We start from the raw sequence: 13,320 nt of genomic DNA, 5'->3' as shown, positions 1-13,320 counted from the left end.
TACACAATCAACAGTTGCTATGTCACATTCAACAGTATTAACGCAGGTAGGTAGTACTTACTTTTATTCGTTTTTTTTTATTATTATATGATTAGCGACCCGCCCCGGCTTCGCACGGGTAGCATTTGTAGGTTTGTCACCTACCTCAGAAAACCCTCTTATTAACATTTAATTTATATTATGAAAATAGGGAGACTAAAATAATATGTAGTGATAGAGATTTCTAATTCTACGACTATAATAAAAAATTAAAGAAAAATAAAAATTTAAATTAAATTGCGCTGGTACAAAAGAACAAAATGCCATATTATTAATTGTAAAGAGTTTATTTTCCTATTCAACGAATTTCATTCAAAGCCAAGACGAGGGTTGTTTTTTATACTTTGGATGGAGAACGCTGGCTAAGTAAGTTACACCTTCAAACAGTTCCTTTCCAGTGTCCAAAATTTGGGCTGGCGGAAGAAGAAAACCGTAGGTTCCTTTGTCTCTGGCTTCAATTGCATAGGAATGGTTTACACCCATCTTGTAAGCCCAGTCTAAGGCGGCCCCTGGCGCTGGGTACATTAAATGGTATGCTGGGCCATGCTTGTAGAGCTTTTGGTCTACCCTGTATATTGACTGAAAATGAATTTATTGCTTAGATTTTTAGTTATTGATGTGATAGAAAAGAGTAAAGGTTTAAAAAAAGAAGAGACAGACGACTTTACGGGAATATGGAAGCGTGCGATTTGGTTAAAATATGACTAGTCTGAAATCAGTATTCACATTTTCATAATCTCTGTAATAACTTATTTAGGAAAGGACTTCCTACCCCATAAGGAATTCCTACTCCAAAAGGAAGACGAGATTACAGCTAAGAAGGTATATAAGTAGGTACTCTTTTTGATTTGGTTCTCTTGTTATCTTGATTGAATTTGATGCATTCCATGACGCTTATCCACCGATTACTGTTACAGACATTTATTACTAAAAAAACAGAAAACTTCCTCGTAGATACCTATTCTAGAGTTTTATTTTATATTAGTTCAACTTTGCTATTCGTCTTGTTATTGCTCTGTCAAGTCCTTAATATAAAATTAGATACCTCAACCATCCCTGCGGCGGTAGATTTATGCAAGTCAGAGTTCACTGTTTCTACGGTGCGAGCACACCATGGATAAAGTATTTGTTGCCCATAGGAGTGGATGTCTACTAATGCTGACGGTATCTTCGGTAGACGTTTTAAGAAGTCCTGTAAAATGGGTGCATATCAGAAGTTCATCATCACCATTTGTGTGTAGTTCCAGGCACTAGACTACGACCATACGACTCCATCCTTTTACCATGAATGTCGTTAAAGGCGAGTAAGGTTTAGGCCTCTACAGGCGACCCCACGGGTCATTCCCGCGGTCTCTGCACTAGCCTGACCTACCGCGCAGCGGCACCGTGTCTTCTGCTGGTGCCGCGTGAAACTGCCGCTCCTCGCCTTTATTTCCTTCTTGCAAAAAAATATAATTTCACTTCCTTAGGCCTCATCTGGCTGCGTGGTTGTACCACGCAGATTGAGGTCAAAAGCACTAATATCGATAAAAAAAATAGATCCATTCATCTAGTGCAGCTTTTTTCATGATCCAATACTGGTGAGGTTGCCCTGCAACAAAGGTTGCGGACGTCAGACGGGCATCGCTTTGTGTAAGAACCAGACTTACAAAAAGTGCCTGATATAGGTACTTACTCTGTATAAACATTGAGAAGGCCCTATCGCGTAGGGTGACTTACATGTAAAGTTATACTTTCTGACTCTGAAAACGCTTTTGGGCCGGAGTACGACTCGCTACATACATTCAATTCAGTCATACCGTGCACGTTCCAGTCTATGCTGCAAAATATTGGAATAGGTAATTATTTACTGAAAAAGTAGGTATCATATAAAAGTCTTCTTCTCTTTTAGTTTAACTTCATTTTCTGTGCAGAAGTACCTATTCTACCTATTTTTACCTATGTTCCCTGCCTCGCCTTTACAGGACGAGACAAGTTGCACATTTATTTAGTTCTTCTGTATTTGCTGTAAAAACACTACTTAAACGGATTGCCCAAAGTTGCACAAAAAAATTCTCGACCTCTTCCATACTTCGGAAAGCAAGGTAAGCTGTTGGCCCCGGCTGTCAACAATCACTAGATGGTAGTGGTCCAGTCACGTCATGACTTCGTAGCTCGATCTAGTGTAGGCAATTCGAATTACCACAACCTTATGTAAATATTTACCTAGAAAACTATAGGTAACATCAACTTACTTTAAATAAGGAATGCTCAACTTACCTAGAGCTCAAATCATAAGTGATGCAAAATGTAAACTTACATTCGACCATATATCTACGGATACCTATCTGCGAGTTCTTACATATCCTAACAAAATCAAACTGGTTTGAATATTATACACGTTCGCTATGCACTTACTCGAAGTTCCTGTTAATATCGACACCGTAACAAATGCCAAACTTTCGTCGATTTTTTCGCCAAAACCGGTCGATGGTCTGGGAGTATACATAGCCGTCAGGATTAAGAAGTGGCACTATATACCTGGGAACATTTTGTGCAATCAAACAAGTAGTGTTGTTTGTTTTACTTATGTCCTTAATATCGTCCCAAACTCCTTATTTCTACAGGTCAAGGGTTAATATGACCTGTTCAAATGAAGAGTTTCGGACTCAGGATTGAGGGAACATCCTTCATTAAAAGTTATTTTTTACCATAGAATTTCATAATTACTTATATACACTTTCACGTGAAATCTACTGGGCGAATTTTTTATGAAATTCGGTACACGGGTACCTACAATATAGATAAAATGAAATACCTAACATAATAAGCAATGAAATTTTCACGGGAGCAAAGCGAAGGGGGTGCAGCTAGTAACATAATATTTTTGTGGTTTACTTGAATTAAGATTTTTTATAATTTTATTTCTGCACAAACATTTGCGCCTTTGTTTCTCCCGAAGGTGTATTCTATATATGTATATGTGCCAAATTTCGTGAAAAACAGTCCAGTAGTTTTTGAGTTTCTTTGTTATAAACATAAAAATCTTTTTCCTTTATTATTAGTGTCGTGTGGACTCGTATCAAATGCGTTTTGAACTCACCAATCCAAATCTTTAACGTAATGGGGTTGGTTATCGAAATTGTTGATAATTTCGTTAGCTATGTACAGAGCCGATGTGATAGCAACCCATTCCCGGGCGTGGAGTCCTGCTGTTATTAGGAATGCTTTGTTGTTGGGGTTCCCATTAGATATTCTGATCGCCTGAAAGTATTCATGTTAATAGGAACGTAGCAAATAATCCTCAACTTGACGTGTCATGTACGTAGATAACTAGTTGTTTGGGTAGGCGAAAAATCGGTGCTTATTTTATCTTTCAAATATTTATGAATAATATTTTTAATTTCTAACTTTACCAATGACTATTATTGAAGTTATGCACATAAGTTTGAATACTAACCGATGCTTTTACGGTGAGGGAGAACATCGTGAGGAAACTAGCACATTCAGGCAACTTAGTGTGTAACCATGATCGAACAATAGGGTTTTTTTTTTTAAATTATTTGTTTAATATTTTGGTTTTTTATGTCACATATATGTTTAAAGTCTTTATTTGGCTTTCTAGTTTGTTTGCAATTTGAGATCCAATACGGGTTAGGGTCCCCTGCAAACGATACTGAGGTCAGATGGGAGTCGATTCGTGTAAAAACCTGACTCACCCAATCCAGGATCCATGGTCAAAAGCATACCTCGGGCTCCTGTCCAGAGTGGTGAGGATGCAACCGGCACAAAAGCCAGAGGAAGAAAACCTAACTTAAACTGAGAACATTCTAGAAATATAGGTATCTAAGTACTGAGTAATGCCTACCTTAATCGGCCTTTTACGTGAAGAATGACCAATGGTTGTGACATTACACGTGGAAGGGAAATTGTCACTTAGGTATTTAAGGTACTCGTTAATAATTCCGACTGAAGGATATTTGTCCCAGGACATCCGATGGCCTGAAGCAAGAAAAATGGTTTGATACCACGCTTTCGAAAGACTAGTTATCCTTTCTTATAAAAGGACATCCCTTAGCAGGGACTGACAATATCTTTCAAAGCTTAGAATCCTTTAGGTTGAGTTATTATTTGTCCTTACAAAGTACGTATACTATTCAGTCGCGGGTCTAGCTAGATCTATGGCTGTGGTTGTCCCGAAATCTTTATGCAAATATTATAAAATGTGTTTGTTTGTCCGTCTTTGCCGTCAAAATCACTTACCACCAATTTCCATGAAATTTTGCATACATGAGAACGTCGTAAGACCATTTCACTAGGTACTTTTCACTCGTGCTAGTGTACTTAATTTGGGATTCCCAACCACTCATGATCTCTGGGTTTCGACTTCAAGACAAAAACCTTGATCACATGGGTAGTCGACGACTTGGAAGATTTGCAATGCAATTTCTAGTATCTCACCTATCCTAAGCGACTGTTCCGTCCACAGTTCCGACTGAACGTAGTCAGGATCTATTCGTCTCTGCACATTCTTCACCAAGAGAGTGTGGTTTATTCTATTGGAGTCCAACGTGCTACGGACGACAGACGTGTCCTCAGTGCGAACCAGGAAGTCGGCGCGGGTGGGAGATAAACTCCACATTGAACTGATAACTGCATAAAAATAGGATTCACTCAAAATGGCAAATATAGTCCTTGGTTGAAATTCTGATTGTGACAGTTTGTTAGCACTATCACAATCTCAAGGTACCTAGGTACTATGTAACAGCTTTTAAAACAAATTTGCGTAATGTCTACTTTGGAAGACGTCCTACATGTGGTGGGCTGCTTATCTGATAATTTGAAATTATGTTATAGGCATATAAATAATATAATTATATATGCGCCTATAAATAATAATATTATTATACCTTTGCGATTAGTATGGCGATTGAATCTATTTGAAGTACCTATTTCTTTCTGAACGTGGCTTTCAAATCTTTTTAAGAGCATGCTTTGTCTACCTCGACAAATAGATATGATGAAAAAATAATCAAGAGTTTATAAACCTCCTCGCTCCAAGAGGTTCCGGACTATCACGATGTCTTCGGGCACCCGCAGATTGGCTCTATACACCTGAGCTCCTTCGTATGAGACACGTTCGTCATGTTCTGCAGATTGTTTCAAAATGTTCGTCGAAAATACGCCCGAATCTGTATGGGAAGTATAAAAAAGCTGCAAAGTCGGGTTATGAGCCAGATGTAAAAATCTAAGATTTTAGCTTGCTAATACGCCTCTTTGCTGGGGGCAGTGGCAGACTGCATCTTACCACTAATGTTACTAGTTAACAGTTAAATGATTGCTATGTCATCCAACTTTTTCACCTCATTCATAAATTTCCTCATGCAAGCTTGTCGGTTAAGGGTGTTCATGACCTGACGCTCCACATTTGTTTAATGTACTTTCGTGGTCAATCTCTTCACATGACCAAATAATCATCTAATCATTCCCGATAACATGGATAGGAACCAGTTCTTTCTTAAACTGTTACCTCTCTATAAATATGTAATAATAAAATAGTAACTGATGTCTGTACTTGAAAGATATTGCAAAACAATCGATACGGAGGATCTATGGATGAAGACAAACAGATGTCAAATTAAAAACTGATATAGGTACAAAAATACCTCCCCCACCAAGTGGCAATACCCCCTGTATTACCACTTGGTGGGGGAGGTATTTTCAGCTTTTTCTGTAAACTTTTACGGCGAAAAAAGTTTCGGGCAATAGCTAGTTTATTATATTAACCACGATGCTAGAGCGAAAAAAATATTACTTGACCAAATCGAATGTCTCTAATAAGTGTTTACATATGTATACGTCGTATACACGTCGCAAATCAACTTGCTATTTTCTTCTAAGTATTTTGAAATAAGTTAATTTCTAATATAAGTACCTACATACTAAGAATTTTATAAACTTTGTATAAGGATTAAAATTAGATATTATAAGTGTCAGGCATTTATGTGTATTTTTTAAAAATAATATTAAGTTTGTTAGCCTTACCAATGAATATCAAAATGCAATATACTGACGTGGTTAACATTGTTGAATAACCTTTTACGACATTGCATTGCTTTGGATTTAACTGCTGTGATAATGTTTAACTGACGAATGCAGTATTCGTATTTAATGTAGAAAATAATACACTCAAATGTTTGCCAGTTATATATGTTTATTAACATAGCTCTATATACATTCATTGTAATTTAAAGAATAAAAACATTTCATGTAGAAAGTCCCATAAATTTAATAAATATATGTGGCAATTATTAAGACATTAGGCTTGGTGTTTGACATTATTGCTACATTTAACAACAGGCGCGATTCTCATTTTCATCAACTCTGGCATGTAAATAAAATAAATGCCATCTACATACCCCATCAGCACAAGTCTGTTATTGCTTATATCATCGGATTTCTCTAATATATCACACTTATCATAAATAAATTATAAAATTGTCAACTGAGTCTTCTCTTAATATTCAAGTATAAAAACAATGTCAAAAACGATTTCACCAGGTAATCTGATCACATGTTCCACTGTTGTGCATAAAACGCAAACTATATTTTTACCAAATGTTTTCTTAGTCTCATTTTCACATTGGACACAATCATCACCAATTCATTGTCAATGGAAATGTCGATCATTTGTCTCTATTCGTCTTCTAATGAAAGTACATAGATTTGAAGGATACACTTTAATGTGATATAAGCGATCACAAGTGACAAACTGTCACAGCCAGCGTTTCACGTTTAATCACTGAAATTAAATTAACAGAACATTGTCCACTAGGAGAATTGTGTTCTTTGTAGGAACACCGAAGTCCATGGTTATTCCGCGTCTCCGTTCGTGATTGTGAGGGGTTCTTCATCCTCGTTGTAGTCAAGGGAGAGGACGGAGGGCCTTCTTCGTTTGTTTCTGGGCGTGTCGCTGGCTTCGCTGCCGGAGTAGGGCCGTTTGTCGGGCGAGGCGGGCCTGTTGCCGTTCACTGTGGCGTGGGTAGCTCGCAATTCTTGCTGTAGGAACAGTACTGTACTTTGCATGCCCTCCACGTCCTCGTCCAGCTCTTGGAGGAAGTCGTCAAGCTCTGCAATAGGTGTTTATGAATGGTTGGTTAATAAATATAGTAAGAGCCTGAAAGCGTAGTTTCGGTCTCGCATCTGGGCTAAATACGGCTATAGACAATTAATTGCACGAGGATTAAAATGGGGCCTTGCGACAAGTTGTCGATTTTTAGCTGATTGGTAAATAAAATAGGATGGACGAGCAATAGCTCGGAACAAGCAGAGAGAATTGACGCGCGTCTGAGATATTTCTCAGACGCGCGTCAATTCTCTCTGCTTGTTCCGTGCTTGAGAAACCTCAAACACAAAAAAACTGTATTTTCGCTTGAAAAGAGGTAAAATGTTGCGTTTTCATAAGATAATACAAAAAAGTTTTTTGTATCTTACACACATACATAAAATCCCTTTTTTGTGCTCTAACAAGTAAAATGACAATAAAAATAAACATTTACCTGATTGTGACTTCTTTACTTCTTCACTTAAATTCTTTTGTAAGGCAAGATCACCTTCTAACTTGGCTATTCGTCCACTCGAGGTCATGCGACCTAAGTCTTCATTTTCCTGGTGTAACAATCTACACTTTGCCATCAACTTTTTTCCCGTATTCGAATCGGGCGTGAATTTCCACGCTGCCAACTCGTTTTGCGTTTCTTCCAACCTTGCTTTTGTCGAGGTCAATTCTTGCTTCAGCCGGAGTATAAGGACGTTGACTGCGGGATCTAAAAGCGTAGGCCGCCCGTTGAGACTGGCATGTGACGATTTTAGTTCCGTTATCTGACTCTGGAATTAAAAAAATATATAATTATATAATTATCATAATTTCACAAAGGCTACTTTTTGCCTTTCATTTTCTTTAGACTTTCCACTTGTCATGACACCTACATACTTAAGCTTAATAATAATTGAGAACAAAAAAATTTTTATGCAAGCACATTAGTGTAGGGTACACGTATCAAATTATGTGCAGTGATTAAGCTTTAGATCTTGATGGATTGATAGCAGCCAGATGCCATTCCTTCATTTAAGTCATTAATAAGCTTAGTAGCTTTATTACTTTCTTATTTTGTTATCGTCACATTTATGCCACTTTATTGATAAGACCAAAAGAGAGGGAAATGTTTTTAATCAGGTGTTACATATTATCATCTGATTCAATTTAAGGACGTAATTGTAGATTTATGTAAATTAGTGATTGTGATGGTGATGATTGATGACTTTTTCAAGAAGTAATGACTCTGAGTGTATTTAAGAAAGTAAACTCACAACGTAATCTTGAATCTCCTGCTCCTTGGCTGCTAAACGCCTTACAAGCACTTTTTCCCTGTGTTGTGACTCTGCATATTGCTGCTTGATCCTATCTTCTATCTCTTTCGCCTTTTCCAAGCTTCCTGCACATATTATATTAAATTAAGATTATTTGCAAAATACCAAACAATGCTTTCAAACAGAATGCCGAAATGATCAATGTATAAATTTAGATCGGTTTCGTAAGTTTGATATTAAAAATTTACTTTTGGTGGAAATCTGGACATACCCAACATGTGCTACTTTTTTATGTTACATTAAAGCATTTTGTTGTAAAGCAGTGAAATACATTGTGGACTGTTTTTTTTTTTGTAATATCTGGTGGTTTTATGCAGTTGTGCTTCATAAAAAAAGATGCAGTTTTGGCCTAATCAAGATGCATGTTCCTATTTGTAGATTTACCAAAAACACATAAATTAAATTTGTTATTTAAATAGCTATTATCTTAGTTACAATATTTACATAACTTCTCCATATAACTGACAAGTATTACTAATTTTATTTTAACTTATCTTTTAACAAACAAATCTAAATCGACAACACCTTAACTAAAACAAAACAATTAAAAAATACAATAGAGGTCCTAAAATAGTGAATAAATAGCAGTGATTTGGTATATAAAAATTTAGAGCAATATGCATTTAAAAGCACATGTGCTTAAATAAAACATGGCTTACCATGTTTTATTTGTATGGATGTTAAATGTGCTTTTAAAATCCATAAATCTAGTTTTAATATATTATAAGTAGCAGATGTAATACTTAATTAATTCCTTAAGTACATGGTACTGTATATTTTTTATGGATTTTAATTAGTAATGTTTTCTGTGCAGGTGTTTCTGAGAAAATAACCTTGGTATATTATGTTCCACTGGAGTGAACATATCGAGTTGTGTGAATGATACAATAATGCTTCTACAAGGTACTTTTACTTAAACCATAATATTATTCAATATTACTAGGTAGGTATTCAATATATGATAGAAAAATTAATTATACTGTTGTGAGCTGGATATAGGCAATAAATACTTCAGAGACGAGAAATTATTTCCAACCTGCTCTCTACCCTGGTCCAGCAAAAATAAAGTGTCTCTCTCTCATCTTAGCATGTTCCCAGTAAAGCACTCTGCCTTTGGACTTCGGGGTTTGAGGTCCACTTCAAAATTAAGTCTAATTAGTATTAAATAGGTATAAAAAATCAGCAAACCTTTCGAGAAAATGTAGGTATTGCCTCCATGTGCTTCGCATGGCTTGTTTTCAGATGGCAGATTTCATTAATATCAAATTTTGCAAATGCATTTTAAACATAATTTTTTCAAACAGTATCCCGCCATATATATATAACTTGGATAGATCTAGTTAAGTATACAGACCACTCTTTTGTAATATCAGGAAGAAAATTTTGCATTTATGAATTAAAATTTACAATTAATTCCATGATAATTTATGCAATGGCCAATAGCTAGTAAAAGTTTAACTATATTTTTTTCATTGCACTTGTCAAACAGTGCTTTCAAACACTAATTATGTTGATAGGCTCAATGACAAAAAGCATAACAAAATTCAAAATAAAATACATACAATTAAATAAGATACAATAGATAGCTATCTTAATAAGCCAGCCAGCCTGAATATGGCCTTTTAGTCTTTTTGAGAATGTTGGCTCTGTCTATCCTGTATGGGATTTTAGATGCGATATTTATATTATCACATTAAACATTAGACTTATATTGCTATTAACATATAATTTTTCAAAGAAATTTAAGCAAAACATAACATTATAATAATATTTCAATTACACAATTAAGTATACAAGTGACAGCACAAAAGTTGAAATACAATTTACCAATGGCATGCCTATCTTATACTTACATATTTGGCTGACAACCAAGGTATGAATATTTTGTATTTCATTTTTAAGGAAATGATTTGTCCCCAACAGTACTCAATAAGGTACATCAAGAGATATTTTTTTAATGGAGTGACCATTATCCTAACCATGAGAAATAATTATTCTCTTAATTAGGATAATGAATTAAAAAAACAGAAGATGAAAAATAAATACATATTGATTGTGACCCTTTTATCCCTAATCACTATTAAGAAATAGGAAATGTTATGTTTACATAACATGAAGTAGAAAGATAAGAACGTCATGACTTTATACAGATGATAACACTACTCTCAATCTTAATGAAATATTTAAATTATTATTATTTTTAAATTCATTATTATGGGACATCTCAAACAACACATCTTTTGGTTGCACAACATTGGTTAATGTTGAATGAATAAAATATCTAATAGTATCCCTATTTATATGTACTCCACAATAAAGTTATTACTTTGACTGGTTTTATATGAAATCTGTCTGTTGGAGTTGTCAGCCTTGTGTACTAATATGGGACAGGCATAGCCATAAGTGACAAGAAAAATCATAAGTACATTTAAATTCAAGAATATTAATTTACATTGGTTAGAAAAAGAACTCATGCAAATATGGCTTCCAATCTTGGTGCAGTAAATTCTTAAAACTAAACTTATAGAATAATGTTAGTATCAACAGCATTATTATAAGCAGAATTTATCTGTTAAATCTAAATTACGGCCTCTGTGGCTCAGCGGTAGTACGCTTGTCTGTGACACCGGAGGTCCCGGGTTCGAATCCCGGCCAGGGCATGATGAGAAAAGAACTTTTTCTGATTGGCCTGGGTCTTGGATGTTTATCTATATAAGTATTTATTATAAAATATAGTATCGTTGAGTTAGTATCTCGTAACACAAGTCTCGAACTTACTTCGAGGCTAACTCAATCAGTGTAATTTGTCCCGTATATATTTATATATTATTATTAAATATCTACTTATGCACAGGTTATTAGTGGGCAAGTCAATGATGTACTTTATTCAAGTTGGCCACAAACACTGTCCATTTTTCTATTGTTAATCTCGTACTGGTTGTACATTATTTGATTCAGACATAATATACTTGTTTTAACTGGGTGGTATTGTAATACCTTCTTTTATTTATATTATTTTTAAATTGTAAGTATTTTTAAAGTTATAATAATAGTTATGTAAATATCTTGTTTATGTAAAATAAGATGATCAGAACTGAAAAGTACACACAAAATATGGCAAGGTGTTTCCACTTTTATATACATACAATCACATCCATATCCCTTGCAGGGTAGACAGAGCCAACAGTCTTGAAGACCGATAGGCCACATTTAGATGTTTGGCTTAATGATAGAATTGAGATTCAAATAGAGACAGGTCGCTAGCCCATCGCCTAAAAGAAAAATCCCAAGTTTATAAGCCTATCTCTTAGTCGCCTTTTACAACATCCATGGGAAGGAGATGGAGTGGTCCTATTTTTTTTTTATTGGTGCCGGGAACCACTCTCCCTATAACACATAACACTTATAACTGGACATTTAGTATTTTGTGCCAGCTAGAAAAAAGTAGCCCAATGTAAATATTGCCTTATAAATATTAAGTTAAAGCTAAAAGTACACATGTAGTTAGCTAACACAGTGATAATAATTAAAATATATCAAAAGCACATAATGTAATAAGATAAGCAAATCAAAATATATTTACTTTTTTCTGAGAAAATACACCAAGCGAGGCTCTTTTCTTGAGTAGAAACGAAGGCAGAACACCACTGCAAATAATCACCTCTCCAGGATCCCCCAGAGACTTCACTTGGCCTTCCATCATAATCACTACCACTGATCACTCCACTGGCACAGCAATACCAATCTTCATCATAACTAAATTTATAACACCTAAATACACCCGTACCACATATTTTCAAATAACATTTATCACAGTAAAATATTTTCAAATTGTGTCATAACAGTATCACTAGTAATTTAGTTAAAGTATTGTCGATTTAAATGGAAACATAACTTGTCGGTCGATGAGACCTATTCGCGGGCCGCTACAAGCCGAAACTTTCGTAAATACCTTCCAATTGTTTGTTCAAAGTCTCAAGGTGGCCAATGTACAAGTCCTGGGTTCTCCACGCGGACCGAAGGGAGTCGGCAGAGGCAGCGTCGAGCTGATGAGGGGTCAATAACACTCGCGTCTCTTTCGTGCCGCCACCGCCTCCTGCGTTGCTATCACACGCCGCTTCGCCATGGCGCTCTGTCTCTTCAGACATTGCACTCTTACAATTAGGATATGAAGGCCTTTTTTGACTGCAAACAAATACACAACGACAAATATGAGAAATTATCGAAATTTGCATTTTGACCGCCGTTATCATGAACCTGAAAAATTACGCATTTAATTTGTATTAAATACACCATAAAAATTATACTTACGATTAAATAATTAAAACCGTCACTTATGTATTTAGAAATTGTTGTTTAAAACTATATTTTCCACTTGAATAGTGTTAAAAAAATAGATTTTATGAGGTCATGAAAAGAAACACGACAGCCGCCATTTTATCACGTAGCACTTTGTTCGTGTGTTGCTAGTATAAAAAAATATAGCAAATTTAAACCAAAGAGTAAAAACACGGACGTGATAATACAAATACACTGGGCAATAGTGTCATACAAAATAACAGCTTTTTGATTGGTTGACTTTTCGTCCAAGATAAACGTTAAAAAATTAACTGCATACAGCCCTAGAAATTGACACTCACAGCATGCGCATTAGCAATTTTTCGTATAAAATTATTTTCTTCGTAACATCCACAGATAAGAATTTTCGTTCTAATTATGTAACATACTCTGGAACAACGAAAGGTAATATGTCTTATTTTCTCTCTCTTTCCACCTCTTATGTTTATCAAAAAGAGATAGCCTGTTAGACTTATTTCCCTTTAACGTATTTGAATTACTACCCTAAAGCCATATTCATGAAGATTGATAAGC

The 13,320-nt window shown here is 35.3% G+C and overlaps 1 protein-coding gene across 1 annotated transcript; it reads right to left on the bottom strand.

Moving 5' to 3' along the window:
- Positions 1-351: 351 nt before the first annotated feature.
- Positions 352-12,923, bottom strand: LOC106134235 (carboxypeptidase B). Its single transcript, XM_060948986.1, has 10 exons — positions 12,760-12,923; positions 12,401-12,633; positions 8,389-8,513; positions 7,578-7,905; positions 6,914-7,148; positions 3,122-3,280; positions 2,437-2,559; positions 1,759-1,858; positions 1,085-1,231; positions 352-618 (listed from the first exon to the last, which is right to left on the bottom strand). Exons 2-10 carry the CDS (start codon positions 12,594-12,596, stop codon positions 352-354), a joined length of 1,680 nt encoding a protein of 559 aa, XP_060804969.1. The 5' UTR covers positions 12,597-12,633; positions 12,760-12,923.
- Between the last annotated feature and the right edge of the window lie 397 nt (positions 12,924-13,320).

Source organism: Amyelois transitella, chromosome 17 (assembly GCF_032362555.1).
Source record: "Amyelois transitella isolate CPQ chromosome 17, ilAmyTran1.1, whole genome shotgun sequence".
Taxonomy (NCBI): domain Eukaryota; kingdom Metazoa; phylum Arthropoda; class Insecta; order Lepidoptera; family Pyralidae; genus Amyelois; species Amyelois transitella.
The sequence above is the reverse complement of the archived record's forward strand: the minus strand, read 5'-3'. Positions and strand labels throughout refer to the sequence as shown.